An 18,035-nucleotide genomic window follows, 5' to 3' on the forward strand; every position below is an offset into this window, starting at 1 on the left:
AGTTACCTACAAAGGAACTCCCATAAGACTGTCCACTAATTTCTCAACAGAAATGGTAGACCAGAAGGAATTGGCACAAACTCTTCAAGCAAGAACCTGTAACCAACTATCATTTAGAATTGAAGGACAGATAAAGAGCTTCACAGACAAGAAAACAGCTAAAGGAGTTTATCATCACCAAGCCAGTTTTATATGAAATGTGAAAGGGTCTTCTTTAAGAAGAAGAAGAAAAATGGTAAAAATATAAATAATAAAATGTCAATAAATACATATCTAGCAACAATTTCTTTAAACATTATATATGAAAAACCAGAGCTAATGTTGTAGTCAATGGTGAAAGGCTTAAAGCCTTTCCTCTAAAATCAGGAATAAGACAAGGTTGCCCACTAACACCATTTCTATTCAACTGGCTATTGGAAGTCCAATCCACAGCAATCAGACAATAAAAACAAATAAAACATCCAAATCTGAAAGAAAGAAGTAAAAATCTCATTATTTGTTAATGACATGATACTACATAAAGAAAACCATAAAGACTCTATCCCAAAAAAAAAAAAATAAAACCCTACTAGAACTAATAAGTGAATTCAGTAAAGTTGCAGGATACAGAATTAATATACAGGAATCTGTTCCATTTCTATACACCAGTAATGAGTAATTAGAAACAGAAATTAAGAAAACAACCCCACTTACAATTGAATCTAAAAGCATAAAGTACCTAGGACTAAATTACTCAAAGAGGTAAAAGACCTGTACTCTAAAAACTATACAACATCAAAGAAAGACATTTTAAAAGAAATAATTAAATAGAAGGATATACCTTGCTTTATGAATTGGAATGATTAATATTATTAAAATATCCTTGCTATATGCAGATTCAGTGCAATCCCTGTTAAAATACCAATAGCATTATTCTCAGAATTAGAACTAATACTAAAATTTATATGGAGCACAAAAGACCCAAATAGCAAAACAAATTTCGAGAATAAAATGGGAGGTATTTCACTCCATGATATCAAGCTATATTACAAAGCTACAATAATCAGCACACTATGGCACTGGCATAAAAACAGACATATAGATCAATGAAAAAGAATAGAGATCCCAGAAATAAATCCCCCTTGATATGGTCAATTAATCCATGACAAAGGAAGCAAGAACATACAATTGGTATAAAGACAGTATGTTTAATAAATAATGTTATAAAAACTGAGAGATACATGCAAAAAATGAAATTACACAACTTTCTTACATGGTGTACAAAAATAACCTCAAAATGATTTAAAAGGTCAAATGTAAGACCTGTAACCATAAAACTCCTAGAATAAAATAGTAAACTCTTTGACATTACTCTTAACAATATATTTTTGGATATGTCTTCTAGGGCAAAAGAAACTAAGGGAACAAAGTAAATAAGACTACACCAAGCTAAAAAGCCTTTGAAGTACAAAGGAAGCCATCAACAAAGCAAACAGACAACCTACTGAATGGGAGAACATATTTGTAAGTGATAGATCTGATAAGGAGTTAATATCCAAAGTATATAAGGAACTCAAACAACTTAACACCAAAAAAATAAACAATCCAATTCAAAATGGGCAGAGGACCTGAAGAGACATTTCTCCCCAAAAAGACAAACAGATGAGTAACAGAGATATGAAAAGATATTCAACATCATTAGTCATCAGGGAAATGTCAATTAAAAACACATTGAACTATCACCTTACCCCTGTCAGAATGTCTATCATCAATAAATTCACAAATGACAAATACCTACAAGGATCTGAAGAAAAGGGAACCCTCATGTATTGTTGGTGAGATTGCAAAATAGTGCAGCTACATGGAGACTGCTCAAAAAATTAAAAGTAAAGAGTCCCAGCTAAGATGGAGGCTTAGGTAGAAATGTTTCACTTCCTTGCACAACCAAAAGAAGGATAATAACCAATTTAAAAATAAAACAACCTAAACTGTCAGAAAATCAAAGTACATGCAACTCTGACAACCAAGGAGTTAAAGCAACATTTGTCCAACAGTGAAACCATGCTCAACATGCCTGAGCTCATCTTATTGGGAAGAAACATTGATCCAAATAGGTAGGAGGGGTGGAGATGGGCAACTATGTGGAGAGGATGCACCACAAGGCAAAGGACCACATGGGCAAGGTGGGGGCTGGCTGACTGGGAAACTAAAGACTCAAAACCTCTGGCTATAAAATCCTGTGGGGATTGTGAAGATGGAAGAAATTCCCAGTCTCACAGGAGAGTCTGTTAGAGTGGCCCATAGGATCCTAGAAAGTACGCAAATCCACCCACATGGGAATCAACACCTGAAAAGGTACAATCCACTTATGAGAAGCAAGGGAAGTGATGGAAAGTGAGGCGAGAGAGCGGAGCAAGTGGCATTGTTCCCTCTCTGACCCCTTCCCCACTTACAGCTCCACAATGGCATTGAAGAGGGTCACTTGGCCCTAGTGAATACCTAAGGCTCTGCCCCTTACAATGTAACAGGTGCACTGAGAAAAAGAATGATGGCCCAAATGAAAAAACAGGTAAAGCTCTAGAAAAAGAATGAAGCAACAAGGAGATAGACAAGCTATCAGATGTAGAGTTCAAAACACTGGTAAACAGGATGCTCAGAGAATTGATTGAGTTTGGTTGCAAAATGAAGGAAGAAATGAAGGCTATGCAAAGTGTAATAAAGGAAAATATATAGGGAACCAACAGTGAAGGGAAGGAAACCAGGACTCAAATCAACAATTTGGAACAAAAGGAAGAAATAAACATCCAACCAGAACAGAATGAAGAAACAAGAATTCAAAAAAGGAGGGGAGGCTTAGGAACCTCCAGAACAACCTTAAATGTTCCAACATCTGAATCATAGGGGTGCCAGAAGGAGAAGAGGAAGAGCAAGAAATTGAAAACTTATTTGAAAAAATGACAAAGGAGAACTCCCCAATCTGGCAAAGGAAATAGACTTCCAGGAAGTCCAGGAAGCTCAGAGAGTCCCAAAGAAATTGGACCCAAGGAAGCACACACCAAATCACATCATAAATACATTACCCAAGATTAAAGATAAGGAAAGAATCTTAGAAGCACCAAGAGGAAAGCAGAGAGTTACCTACAAATGATTTCCCATAGGACTATTGGCTGATTTCCCAAAAGAAACCTTACAGGCAAGAAGGGGCTGGAGAGATGTATTCAAAGTAATGAAAGGCAAGGACCTACACCCAAGATTACTCTCTCCAGCAAAACTATCCTTTAGAATGGAAGGGCAGATAAAGTGCTTTCCAGATAAGGTAAAGTTAAAGGAGATCATCATCACCAAGCCCTTATTAAATGAAGTGTTAAAAGGACTTATCTAAGAAATAGAAAAAGATAAAAAAAAAAACTATGAACAGTAAAATGACAACAAACTCACAACTATCAACAACTGAACCTAAAAAAAACAAAAACAAAAACTAATCAAAGAACTAGAACAGGCACAGAATCACAGAAATGGAGATCACATGGAGGGTTATAAGTGGAGAGGGAGAGAATGGGTGGAAAGGTACAGGGAATAAGAAGCAAAACTGGTAGGCATAAAATATACAGGGGGAGGTTAAGAATAGTATAGGAAATAGGGAAGCCAAAAAACTTATATGTACAACTCATGGACATGAACTAAGGGGGGAGTGAAATGCTGAAGGGTTATGGGGGGGATGCAGGGAGGAGGGGGATAAAGGGGAGAAAAAAATTGGACAAGTGTAATGGCATAATCAATAAAATATGCTTAAAAAATTAAAGATAGAGTTGCCACACAATCCAGCAATTCCATTTGTGGGTATTTATCTGAAGAAAACAAAAGCACTATTTTGAAATGATATACCCACCTTTTGTTCATTGCAGCATTACTAATAATAGTCAAGATATGGAAGCAATCTACATGACCATCAATCATCATCAATGTGTGTGTGTGTGTGTCTACACACACACACACAGCCTGTCCAGAAAAAAGTTTAACCATTGTTAATATAATGAGAAATGTTTGCATGACATCGATGTAACGTGGCAGCCAAGAAGAGTGGATTGGAATGCCATGTGTGAACAATGACAACTTCACTGTACTAGTCAGTTGGGGCAATAGATGTCATTAAGTGAGCATGTGTCCTAGGTGGCCATCACATTCAAAATGACTGAGTGATTAGAGAAATGAATCTACATCAAATTTTGTGTTAAGCTTGAATATTCTTCTGCAGAAACTATTCAGGTGATTCAGAAGGCCATAGCTATGGGCAACTGGTGATTGGCAGCTTCATCATGACAACATGCCTACTTATGTATCATGTCTTGTGCAGTTTTTTTTTTTGTAAAACATCAAATCGCCCAGGTGACTCAATCCTCCTACAGCCCAGATTTGGTGTCTTGTGACTTTTGGCTTTTCCCAAAACTGAAATCACCTTTGAAACGGAAGAGATTTTAGACTGTCGATTCAGGAAAATATGACAAAGAAGATGATGGCAATTGGGAGAACTGTGTGAGTTCCAAAGTTGCCTATTTTGAAAGGAATTGAGGCATCATTGTACTATGTACAATGTTTCTTGTACCTTGTATCTTCTCTAATAAATGTCTCTGTTTTTCATATTACATGGCTGGATACCTTCTAGATATACTTCATGTATATTGCATGTATACACACACACAATGGAATATTATTCAGTAATATAAAGAATGGAATCTTGCTCTGGTCAATGTGGCTGGTTAGAGCATTGTCCTGATACTGAAAGATTACAGATTTGATCCCCAGTCCAGGCATGTATGAGAGGCAACCAATTGATGTTTCTCTTTCACATCAACATTTTTCTCTCTCCCTTCCTCTCTCTAAAAGCAATAAAAAAATGGCTTCAGCTGAAGATTTTTTAAAAAATGAAATCTTGCCATTTGTAAAAACATGATGGACCTAGAAGTCTATTTGCTAAGTGAAAGAAGACAGAGAAAAATAAATATTTTATGCTTTCATTTATATGATGAATCTAAAAGAACAAATAAATAAACAATACAAAGGAGAAACAATCCCATAGATACAGAGAACAAGCTAATCATTGTCAAAGGGGAGAAATAAAAAAGATTTTAAATAAAGACTATAGAATTGAATGAGTGGCAAAATATTAGTTCATCTGGGATGATCACTAGTTTTGCTTCAGCCATGGGTGAAACAAGAGAGACTTAATGCGACCAACAGGAATAGAAGATTTGGAGTGGGGAGAGAAGGTGAGAGGACCATGAACAACTAGGACCAGGAGGAAGAATTCTGGGAAGATGAGATGTGGTTCCTCACTCTGTGAGCCAATTGGGTTGGGCATGTGGTAGAGAGAAGCAGGGATTATGTGGGAGGAGAAGTTACTACTTCCTAGAAAATTAGGCCACAGGAGACTGAGCAACCACACACATATACACACACACAGAACTGACCCCATCCCCCACAAAAACCTCCAAACCAACAATTGCCAGCCTTAACTGAGCTGAATGTGTTTCCTTAACACTCCATACACAAATTCCACCAGACTAACTAAAGAGACTGTCGTGTGGTTTTACATCTTATTTGTATTAAAGAGAAAGAGTATATGTACAATGCAATACACAATTTATCCTATATATGTGTACATACATATTTATAACACAAGTATACACACATATATTCATATTTTGTCTAGTCCTTTATGTGCAATAAAAAACTATCTTTTGCTTCACATTCTCAGCACTACCAAAAACTAAATAATTTGTGACTTTGGACAAATCACTTGTCCATTCTCAGCCTCAGTCTGCAAAGTGAGAAGATTGGACTGGGTAAACTCTGTGGACCCTTCAGTATTGAGACTATTTTATTGATGACAATAATAATAGACTCCATTTATGGGATACAGCAAAAAGATAATGGATGCTACTATTCTAAAAGTGTTCTCAAAATATCACATAATATTCCTTTATCTGACATTTTTAAGGTAAGTTTTTGAACTTACGAGCTGTTTCCATGTAAGATAAGACAACCAAATAAAATCTTATATTTTTATATCAATTTTATTTTGAAATAATTTTTAAATTTTATAATAGTTTTAGATTGACATACAATTTGTGAAGATAATGCAGAGAGTCCGTGCACACCCCTCATTCGGTCTCCCACTCATTAGCATCTTATGTCACCCTGTTGCATTTGTCACAACTACAGAGCCAATGTTGTTATATTACGACCAACCAAACTTCACCCTTATTTGGATTTCATTAGTTTTTCTATGAATGCCCTTTTTGTGCTTCAGGACTCCATTTAAGGCACAGCATCACACTTAGTCATCGTGTCTCCATAATTTCCTCTGGGCCGTGAGAGTTCTCAGTCTTTGCTTGTCTTCTTGACCAACTGTTTTGAGGAGTGCTGGTAGGGTATTACCCAAAATGTTCCTCAGTTTGGGTTAATCTGTTATGTTTCTCATGGTTAACCTGTGGTTATGGGTCTTGGGGAGGAAGACCACAGAGATAATGTGCCATTCTCCTCACATATATCAAAGTTACATACTGTCAACATGATTAATCACTCAAATGTTAACCTTGATCTCCATGTAATTTCACAGGGCATTTTCATATTTGTTACCTGGTGTGATTCTTTTATGGACCATGATATGCAAGGCTGGCATTGCCAGCTCCATTTTATGAAAGTAGACTCTGAGGCAGGGGCGGGGACCAAGACATTGTGACTGCCACCCCATCAATCTCTTCATAGCACCCTGACCAGCTGTTCTAAATCATAGCTAAAGAAACATTTATGAGAGCAACATCTCACAATGCTTTGCAGTATAATTCATTTTATTGCTATTGTGGTTAAAAATGGCCATGATTAAATGATAAATGGTACCTTCCTCTACAACTGTAATCCTGAGCTTTTTTGAACCAATTTAGCATGCATCAAAATGTCCAATCAAGTAATCAAAGAACAACCAACAAACTATATAAACTAAACAGCATGATTTAAATTCATGTTTGGAATAAACTTTTTTAAAACTGGGTAATTATTTGATATTTCATAGTCATAGTTTGTTTTCTTAAATATACAGGCCTTCTTATCAGACCTCAAAAATCATTTAAAAGAAAGTTTCCTTATCTGTAAAATAGGCTTGTGATTACAAAATGACACAACAGTTTGGGTATGTAATGATATTGCTCACTTTTCAATCAGATAAGGAAGGGGCTTGATACCTATCCACTTGCAGATACTAATAACAACAGCACTGATAATTATTATAATTACAGCAGTAATGACTATGGCTAATGTATTTAGCTCTTACTCTGAGGCAGGCTCTGTGATAATGATAATCTCATTTCATTCTTGGAATCTATGGTTAAGTCCTACTAATATCCTCATTCTGAAAATGAAGAAGTGAGGCTCAGGAAGATAAAGAAACTCACCCAAGTTAACACAGATGATACACTTAAAGCATTTAGTTTGTAGGGTGGCCATAACAAAATACCACAGACTTGGTGGCTTACAAAAACAGACATTTATTTTCCCATAGTCCTAGATCACAGAAAGTCCAAGATCAGGGTGCTTGCCAGTTGGGTTTCTTCTGAGGCCTCTCTCCTTCGCGTGCAGATAGCAGCCTTCTTGCTGTGTTCTTGCCTGGCCTTTCCTCTGTGCACATGCAACCCTAGTGTCTGTCACTGTGTGTGCCCATATTTCCCCTTTCCTCTTTTGGTAGGGAAACCAGTTAAACTGGATTGGGACCCACCCTAACGGCTGCACTTTAATTCAATCACCTCTTTAAAGAATTTGGGTTATGTTCTGAGATACTAGGGGTTATTACTTTAACTTATAAATTGGGAGGAATACAATTCAGCCCGTAATAGGAGCTAGGATTCATACCCATGCCATATGACTTGAAAGTCAAAATATTAATTACTCAGCTATCCCAGGAGTCTCACACTATTCAGGGTAGTAAAACCACCAGCAGTTTCAGACTTGCTTATCATCACAGCCAATCATGCAGTGTTTTCACCGATCTGTGATTTCCCTTCACATGAGAGAATGAGGCATCAAGTTCATACCAAAGACATTTACTAGCTTCATTATTTACCCCATCATTTACAAGCAGCTGGCCTTACAAGAGGACTCAGCTATGGAACAAACTGGGGAATAACACATTTCTGTTTTGGAGTGTAGTTTATTCAACATGCACTCCTATCTTCATTTATTTTTTCAACAAATATTTACTGAGTGCCTGCTATATTCCAGGCATTTTTTTGTTAGCACTTTTGAAATATCAATCAATTTAATTTTTACAACAAACATGAAGGTAATATCATTATCACTTTATAGATGAGAAATCAAGACTCAAAGCGATTAAGTAATTTGCCAGTAGTCATATCACTGAAGAGGTAGAGCCAAGGCTTGAAGGAGCAACTTGAAGAAGGCAGCCTCACTCTAGATCCTTCACCTGCGCTTCAGGGTTCTCTTCCTTGTTAGATGTTGAAGCGTCTGAAGATTGATAATTACTGCTAACATTTACTTTGTTTTCTTAGAAGAGTAATTATACAATTATTGCTAATTTAAAGCTGTTTTCCTCCATTATTATATATGATGTGATATAGTTACTGTTCCTACTTAATCCACATGTTTCAAAGCAGTAAGGAAATCTGAGTTTTTGGCCATGGGAAAGAGGAAGGGTGGGGAGTGGGTGGAGGCAGGCAAAGGGGGAGAAATGGGGACATCTGTAATAATGTCAACGATAAAAATAAAACATTAAAAAAGAAATCTTTGAGTTTTCTGATTGAAATTTGTGAACTGGAAACCAAGTCTTCTACTCTGAAATGATACAAATGGTTTTTAAAACCAAAAAAGCAGCAATAAAAGCAGTGCTAGGAAGCATGGAGGAGTAGAGCAGGATTTTGAGGAATTCCAGGAAGACAGAATACAGATAGGATTGGACCCATGGAGAAACAGGCAGGAGAAGAAAAAAAAAAACCTAAGATAGTAGGAGGTTGCACAGTTCTTTCTGTGAGAGCCCCCAACAAGCTGAAGTCATACCAGCAAATGCCAAAAGCAGTTCTGCTCGAAGTCTTTGTTCAATAATTATTTTCAGGACAGTAGAAGTGCTTGGAGATCATCTCTGCTTCCTTTCTTAGTGTCATCAATGATTTCAAGCTAAAATCTGAAAACTGTTCTTTAAAGAAGAATGGGGTGGTTGAGACTCCTACTAAAGGTATAATAAAGAAAATCAAAGCATTTTGGGGCTTGGATCTGGATCATGAAGCAGACCGTGCTGGGGGATGAGGTAGAGGAGAGAAATCAAAGTGGTTCCACCAAGAACTGAATTAGATGCACTAAGCACCAGCTTTCAAAAGAACCTTCCTTACATTCACAACACTGTCTGCTTCTGGCTGCACTCCACAGGGAGACTGACCCACAGTGTATCTTGCCCAAGCACTAAGACCATAGCCAGCTCTTCCATTTAATAGACAGATGGCCACTCAGAACACTTATACCGGCCATGTCTTTTAGCCAGCCCAGTTCTTTATTTGCAAATATGAAAGAACAAAGGATTGTTAGATCATGTGAGAATTACCAGATTATAAAATCCTGAAATGGAAGGAATTGAATAAACTGAGCAACCAACAAATGGAAACAGATATAATTCAAGACAAATTCATTAAAAAGTTATGAGTAATATTTCTAAATAATTTAAAAACATACTGCATCCATCAAACAAAAACAAGATACTGTAGGGGAAAAACAGGGTTCGATGAATTAGAAAGGCTTGTTGCAAAATAAGTTGATTAAAACAGTCATTGATAGAGTTGAACAACAGAAAAAAATCATCTGCAGGTTACGTTAGACATCTGTAAGCTAACATTTAGAAGCTCTACCAGAACATACATAAAAAAGACAAAGATAGGGAATATAAAACATTTCAGAATGAAAAACAGAAACTATAAAGAAGAAATTATCAAAGAAATAACAGAGGGTTTGACTTGTCTAAATGAAGACATGACTACTGCACCCACTAGAGTATATAAAAAAGCCTGATATCTAGAAACATTGAAATGATAAGCATTCCAAGGATAACAAAAATCTTTAAAAATTGCCAAGATTAAAAAATACTCATCCACAAAGAAAAGACAATGGGATGAACACCAGACTTCTTATCAGTAATACTTCTTATCAGTTCTAGAAAAGAATGATGGTTTTCCAAGTTTAGGGGAAGCATACATTATATCTGAAAAATACATTGAATTGGTTTTCAAGTTTTAGAATTAACCAATTGACAAAACAGTAGATTTAATGACAACTAAAAAACACAATATTGTTACTAATAAAATTTTGGTAGTAGAAATGGAGTGAGGAAGAAAGACGATGGTATTATAGGAGTATTGGACACCCCAACTTTCAAATTGAGAATTCAACATTTTTATAAGTTGGTAAATCAGTTCTTGATGGGCATATAGTTTTTTTTAAAGATATGGGTGTAAGTAAGAAAAAATAAAAGTGGAAGGTATTAATTGTGAACAATTCCTCTAGGGAATAGAATGTACTCTCTTATAGAGTATCATTTTTTCCAATAAATTATATTATATATACATATTGTGTATATGTGTATGTATGAGTGATGTCTGAATAGGATCAAAATGGAGCTAAGGTAGGAATGAACTTTATTAAGAGGCTGAGGCTTTTGAGACCAACCTGAAGCTTCAGTGGCCTCCAGACGCAGCTGTGACTTTGGATTGCATCACCATTGGTAACTATAGGTGGGCCCCTAATAGTATGCACAATGTTTAGGGCAGGGACATCTCTGGCATTATCAGTACAGGATGTGGGCATGTCACCCCAGGGATGAATGGCACTAGATGTGTTAGTCGATGTGTTAGTCAATGTGTCTGCTATGGCTTCCTCCCCCTGCTCAAACTGTGCTACCCAGAACCCCATGTGGAAGAATGAAGAAAGCACTAAATTGGTCTATATATGTGAATGGTCACTGTCAGTGGTCCACAAATTGACCTGGTATCTAGAGTTGAAGAGATTTAATTCAGTACATTTTCCCAGGAATTTGATCTTAGATTATGGAAAGATTTGGCTGAAAACTGACTGTCAGAGAGTCACTCTGAAAGGTCCACAAAATGCTACCACGTGATGCTGGAGCCGCTTAAGTCCACAACTGTCCTCTTGTTCTAGCTGCTCAAGGCCCTGCCCTACTACACCCCCTGTGCGTGGTTCCTCAGGATTCCATCTCCTTTGTTGGGTCACGTGCATCCTTTCAATAACTATTCCTTTTACTTGAGCTATCTTGAGAAAGACTTTTTTTTGGTGCAACCAAAATCACTGTAATTGAAGGGAAGTCTGAAAACTGTGTTCACTTTACCCGCCGATTTCTGTCCTCTCAGACAATGGGATGAGCTCATTCCTCCTCTGTGTTACCCCAGCCCATACCACAGGAGCCTGGTGAGGCTGACATTGCTTTTTTTTTTTTAAGTAAGAATAATTTACTCTTTTTTTTAGGAAAAAAAGAGTAGATTTTTACAAATTGCTAAGTTTCTTTTCTTTTTTTTAAAGATTATTGGGTTATTGGATTGGAGGTTCCAAGATATTTCTCAAAGCCTTCAGTCTTCTAAAATGGGCTTAGGAGAAAATTAAAAATAAATAACCTTAATATTCTCTTTAGTGACATTTTTGTTTTTCGGATCCAGAGACAGCAGAACCTATACTCAAGCTAAACCTTCAAGATAGGGTACCACAAAGATATATGGAAGATGTCAGACTGACCTCCCTCTTTCATTTAACCCTTTTCCTCAAGAGCCCTCCCAGGAGGCTGGGTAAAAGGAAAGCTACCGCTAACAGCAGGCGACTGGTCTGGGACAATCAGCTGGGCCTCGGTACCCTTCTGTTGAACACAAAAAATCCATAGAACAGCAACATCAGGCAAGGCCACTCTGGGTGTGATGGGTCAGCACAAAAAGAGGACCACCCTACAATCGTTTCTAAACACAGGCAAAACATGACTATCATCTAAGCAACAAACACCAACAACCACTCCTCTACCTCATAAGCTTTACTGAGACACTCAGTCATAGAATTAACCCCACTTCCTGATATCATCTAATAAGAGCAAAGCCCCACTTCCTTAAGCCCTCCCAAAACTCACCTAACACCAGCCCAAATCCTTTCTAATAAGTCCTTCCTAAGCTCTCTAACACCTTCCTGTTGAGATGCCCCATGGTTCTCCATGAAGCGTGTTCTTCTTCCTGAAAGAGTAAAAACCCAACTTGTTCAGCAACAGCTGTTCAGTTGGAGGGTTTTGACAGGCCTTAGGGATGCCATGTTTCTCGGCTTCACTCCTATTATTGTCTTTGGTAATCAAAGAGCTGCTTTGATTGGTCCAGGAAATAATCACCAGCATTTACCAAGCACTAACTACCTGCCAGATGCTTTATATGGATTAACTTATTTGATCCCATCAATGACCCTCTGAGTCCATAGGCTTAGCACCCTATTCACAGATGAGGAAACGGAGGCACAAAGTTTACAACACTACAAAGTAGCTAGGCCAGGAATCCAAGGCAGCCAGCTGCCCGGGTGCTATGGCTCCCATGTCCAGGCCATGCTGCTTCTGGCTGACCTGGTGGGCTGCTGTGCTCTCCTGCTGCGCACACCAGTGCATGGTCACAGGTCAGGAGGCCATCAGCCTGCACTGGAGGGCACTATAATAAGCAGCCCCAGGAAATCACTGTTGGGTTTCCTGTAACATGTGAGAGAATGCAGACCCACAGGAAAAAGAAAAATTTCTCCCTACGCACAGTACCAGAAATAAATGCTGCTTCTTCTAAGCAGCTGCATTTTTTTAAATTATCTAAGAGGATATTAGTCATCAAATTCAGAGTTTTCATCCTTATTTTAAGAAAGGTATAGCATGATCTTAAGTTGAATCAACCTAACTAAGAAAGGTTTTCCTTTGGGTTTTTCTTTCAATTTTACTAATGTGGTCAAAAAAGCATTCTGACTTGGTAGTAATGTGAATAGCATTTGTTTATCTCCCCAGAAAGAGGGATACTGAGGCACAGAGCTTTGGGAAGCAATAATATCTAGGGAGATTTCAGTAACTTAGATTCATTTTATTTATTTTTGTAATTACTTTCCATCTGTAGCCTGCTGTACTGATATTTTCCATTTACAAGTGGTATAAAGTCTCTTTTTAAAATTACTTCGGTAGAAATTTGAGTTTGTTTAAAAAAAATGTTGAGTAAATAGTGGTGCCAGTGGCCAAACAGGGAGGCCAGGAGGCCAAACAGGGAAACAAACATCATTAAGGTGTTTTGGGAAACCCTGACTTCACTTTGCTCTTTGCCCTGGATGCTGGGAAGACCAGAGTTTAATTTGCTGGTCATTGACTGTAAAGGTGCAGTTAGTTCCCTGCTCCACGAATTTCTCCTACTGTAACTCCTAGCCCTCTCCCTCAATTTCCCCTCTGCCTTCTTGTCTTGCACCTATATGCTTTCAGAAAAAAAAAATTGGGGGGATGGGGGAGGGGTCAGGGTGGCAGATGCCATAATAAAGACTGTTCCTTTTCTTTATTAACACTGTGTCCAAAGAGCAGAAGAGGCCCGGGTTTCCCCATTTAGGAGGTGCAGAGAGCTCTCAGAAAGTCCAGTGTGTCTGAGTTCTTTTATTCCTTGAAGTTTTAGTTCTTCAAACTGGGCAAGAACCTCGTTTCTAAAACTGCTTGGACAGTAGAAAACTCGGCTCTTCTCCTTCCCAGTTTAGAGCCACCATGAGAGCTTTATCTCGTAGGAAGTGTGAGTAAGTTAAAGTACTTTAGTGGAAAAGCAAGGAAAAGATGACCCAGATGCCTCCTCCTCTCCTTTTTGGCTATGCAGCACCTTGACCTGCAGTCCACTTCCCCCCTCTATCCAATCCCTTGGAGTATGGAAGTTCTTGGGGACTCCAAGGAGGTGGGGGGAGGGTTGGTACTGGTGGTGGGTGGAGGGCAGAGATGGAGACTAGCTCCGGAAACTGGGAAGGGGATGGGCAGCACTGAAGAATAACGCCCAAGAGCGGGGACTGCGCTCCCCCGACTCCTGGGAAAGCCCAGTACTCTAGACAAGCTGGACTTAGAGTCTCCAGCTCTTTGAAGAGTTCTCAGGAAGTTTGGGGGAGGGGCGAGCCGCTCTCTCCTGTTCTAATCGCAGGAGGGTGAGGAGGAACCACAGTGGCAGCAGGTCTCGGAACTGTCACATTCCTGCTCACAGACGGGTCGGGCGCTCTTGGTGGAGTCTGCTGCTCGAGTGAGCAGCCAGGGCAGAGCGCGCTGGCATGGAGGGACTAGTCCTGTTCAACGCGCTGGTCACCCGGCTGCTGTTCTTCCTGCACTCGCTGGTTGGGGTCTGGAGAGTGGCCAAGGTATATGAGGAGCCGATGTACTTGCTGCTCTCGCTGCTCACCCTCTTGCTCTTTCTGGAGACTGCGCTCACCCTCAAGTTCAAGCGAGGCAGAGGCTACAAATGGTGAGCACACCCCTGGAAAGGGAGAGCGCGGAGTCCCCGGGTACTGTCCACTATATTGCTTGCAGGTAGCCCAAGAGACCTTCTCCCCAAAGCCCGCCGACCCTTTTTCCATTCGGATCCCCTTTGTCCTGGCTTGGAGCTTAGAAGGAGCGCGAGATGCTTGGGCACGCCGGAGTGCCTCCGGGTCCCAGGGCAACACTGGGAAGGCTCGAGTCACAGTCACGCGTCACCCAGTCCCAGGTTTGGCAACTTGGAAAATTCAGGGAGAAAAAAGGGGAAGCGTTTGCCTGCTCTGCAGAAAGTGCTCCAAATCGGGGAGTATTGGAGCAAGAGGATGTCAATGTGCCCTGCTTTCTGCATTTGGTGTGTGTGGTAGTGCGCGGTTACTCTACGTGCATGCAGGTGTGCGAATGCCCTTTGCTGGGCATCAGGGACTTTAGCAAGAACTTGTGTGCAAAGAGCAGTGATGAAGGGTGAGAAGACCCAGCCGGCATTTCAGCCGCTTCTCTTCCTTCCCCAACAGGGCACTAGCTTCAAGTGTCTGGGGCTGGATGCTTGGGAACTTGGGACCGTTCAGCCCATCTTGTTTCAGATGGGCTGCCACGCTGGTGGAGGGACGAGCAGCGGGTGGTTCAGACTTAACGTCAAGTGCAAGAATTACAGGCTCAGCACGATGCTTCCTTTCCTCCCTCAAAGGCTTGAATGGCAAGAGAAGAAATGAGAAAAAGATTCTCTTGCCATTTACAAAGAGCCCCCACCTCCATCCCTCCACTTGCAGATTTCATCCCCAAACTTCTCCAAGACAGGTCTCTTCCTGTATTAATTTTTAAAAACAATGAGGCTGTGTTTTCATATATGTCAATACTTTTAAAAAACTACTTAATTCTATAAGAAAAAAAGCACTAGTCAATTCAAGAATTACACACAGTATGGAATTATAGTTAGCCACCATACTAAAAGGAAAAAAGAAACCCTCTCTATAGTTCTACATATCAAACTACAAAAGACTGTATTTCATGATAGTGCAGGGGATGGGGGTGAATGTTGTCTCTTAAAATGATGTAAATCTTGTTTAAATTTTCACTGTTGAAAATTTTCTAAAATATTTCGCTGATGTTAAAAACAATGACTAGATTTTAGGTATTGACCTAGAGGTATGTCTATGCTATGTTGTCAAGAAAATAAGGTTACGGGAGTGATATATGACAGCTCTGGGGTGGGGGTGGGGTGGATTAGAGGGGTGGAGAGACTGAGCAAAGAAGAAAAAAAAGAGGACTCACGGGTTTGGACAACAGTGTAGTGATGTGGTGATTGTGAGGAGGGGGGAAGTGGAAGAGGGCATGGGAGAAAATGGTAAGGAAAAAAATACAAGAAAAAAGGAAAAAGAGTACTTGTCCAAAAACTACCATATGTATCAGTTAAATACACTATTTACAAGTTAAGAAGGAGAAAACTTCCCATACTGAGTATCAGTCAACCAAATACTGCCTGGAAACTGCACCAAACTCTGTACACACATGAGGTACAAGTTTCTTTTCTGGAATATCAGATCCATGCACCTCCTTTAGGTTACCCTGGGCTAATTTGAACATCATTCTTTTTCCTATATTTGGCACCTGGCCCCCCAAAATGAAATCTACAGAAATCATGGAACAATAAACAGAGTTACAGAGGAAAATGTGAACACAGTTTCTTGAAATGTAGCAAACATATTACGCTTGTCCAAGGAATGTTTCTTTAGCTATCCTTTGGAAAAGAAAATGGAACTAGAGCTGCTGAGCTCAGCTGTCCAGGGACAGACAACATTACATCAACACTGAAAACTTGCCAGTTGGAGAAGTTTAACTCATTGGAATTCTATAGGATAGAGAGGATCAGCCAATGACACACCCCTTGTTAAGTGCAATAAATGTGTGCTAGTGGAATTTGTTCCATTTCATCTACTGTTGATTAATTTCACCTGCCAATTTACTTATATTTCTATAAGATAGAAATTAGAGTCATTTTGCTAGATTTTCTGTTAACTGGGCAACCATCCAATGGACATGTGAATTACCATCTAGGTAAAATCAAACAGAAGACAGTTAATATTTCAATTGCTTTTTACACAATAGTGATAAAATATTCCTCAAGACTGTGACATATTTGAACCCTGTTCACTTGAAAGTAGATAATATCTGAGTATAAATAGAAATCTAAGTTGGATTTATTCACAAAAGTACAGACTTTGAAACACTGGGCTTTCTTCATCAAAATTTGAAGAATATGAAGTAAATATAATTGAGTTAATAAAATATTTCACCTACTTGGTTACCTTTCTCCATTATCTTTCTTTCCCTCTTTATTAAGAGCAGTCAGACAACTATTCATTGAGTTGCCTAATTTGTAAGCATGATGCTGCACTAGGCACCGCACGCATGAGCAGGCTGAGGAAACAGAAAACAAGCACACTTGAGATATTAAAATAAAAGGTAGCACTTTGATTAAGTGCTCACATGTGTGGGAATAATTATGACTCTTTAGCATTTATTATTTTGTAGGTGCTTTCAATGTTTTATACAAATTATTCCATCTGATATTGATAAAAGGTACAATTATTTTGTTTCTCTGTTTTAACCCATTTTTTGATGAGAAAGCAGAGGCATGGAGCTGCTTAATCATTTTCCTTAGGATCACTTGGTAATTGGGAGAGGAGGAATATTAAGACTCCAACAATTCAGAGGAGAAAAGATGTGATGAGGAACACTGCAGTGGGGGAGCAGAGCGAGAGGGGGCTTCACAGCATTGATCTGTGGCAGGAAAAGTGGCTAAGAGACAGGAGTGCAAAGGCTGTGTATGTAAAGGACAGCCTGAAGTTGGTGAGTGTGGGGAAATGCGAACAGACTTCTCTGGAGCAAGTACAGAGCCTTGTCATTCTTCATTCGACAAAGATGTAGGAAAGAGCTAATGTGTGTTAGACATTGTTTGAATGCCAAGAATACGCAGGTGAATAACACAGGTAAAACCCTGCCCTGAAAGAACTCACGTTTTAATAAGGGGACTCAGAAAATATAGAAGTAAATAAATACGTCAGCAAATGAGTAACAATAAGCAAGTAAACAAATGAATTATCAGAACTAAGAAGGCCAAAGGGGTATGGCTTATAGGGGGACAGAGTACTAGGGGGAAGTTCCCACTAGGTGGTCAGAGAGGCCTCTCTAGGGAGAAGATATCTGAGTTGAGTCTGTTAAAGAAGAGAAGGAGCTAGACATGAGAAGAGCCAAGGAGATGAAAAATCAAGAGAGGGAAGAGCTAAATGTGCTTTGGGATGTACTCCCTGAAGACAGATAAACACTGACTTTCTTATTACTCTCCCCTATCTCTTCTCCTCCCTGAATATCCTGTATCTAAGTAAAAAATTTCTTCTAAATTTTATATTTTTCACATATCTCATTTGAAACATCATGTGTTAGAAAATGTCTGGGTGTCTACCAACTGAAAATGAAAGATAAATTAGGAATCAGAAGAGATTCTATCCTAAATTGA

The 18,035-nt window shown here is 39.1% G+C and overlaps 1 protein-coding gene across 1 annotated transcript in view; it reads left to right on the forward strand.

The window, feature by feature from the left end:
- The first annotated feature begins 14,034 nt into the window (after positions 1-14,034).
- TMEM26 (transmembrane protein 26) overlaps positions 14,035-18,035 on the forward strand; it is a 35,605-nt gene continuing 31,604 nt past the window's right edge. The window contains 1 exon segment of the mRNA XM_028514141.2: positions 14,035-14,510. Coding sequence (XP_028369942.1) covers positions 14,320-14,510 — 191 coding nt within the window. The 5' untranslated portion in view covers positions 14,035-14,319.

Source organism: Phyllostomus discolor, chromosome 5 (assembly GCF_004126475.2).
Source record: "Phyllostomus discolor isolate MPI-MPIP mPhyDis1 chromosome 5, mPhyDis1.pri.v3, whole genome shotgun sequence".
In the NCBI taxonomy this organism is placed as follows: domain Eukaryota; kingdom Metazoa; phylum Chordata; class Mammalia; order Chiroptera; family Phyllostomidae; genus Phyllostomus; species Phyllostomus discolor.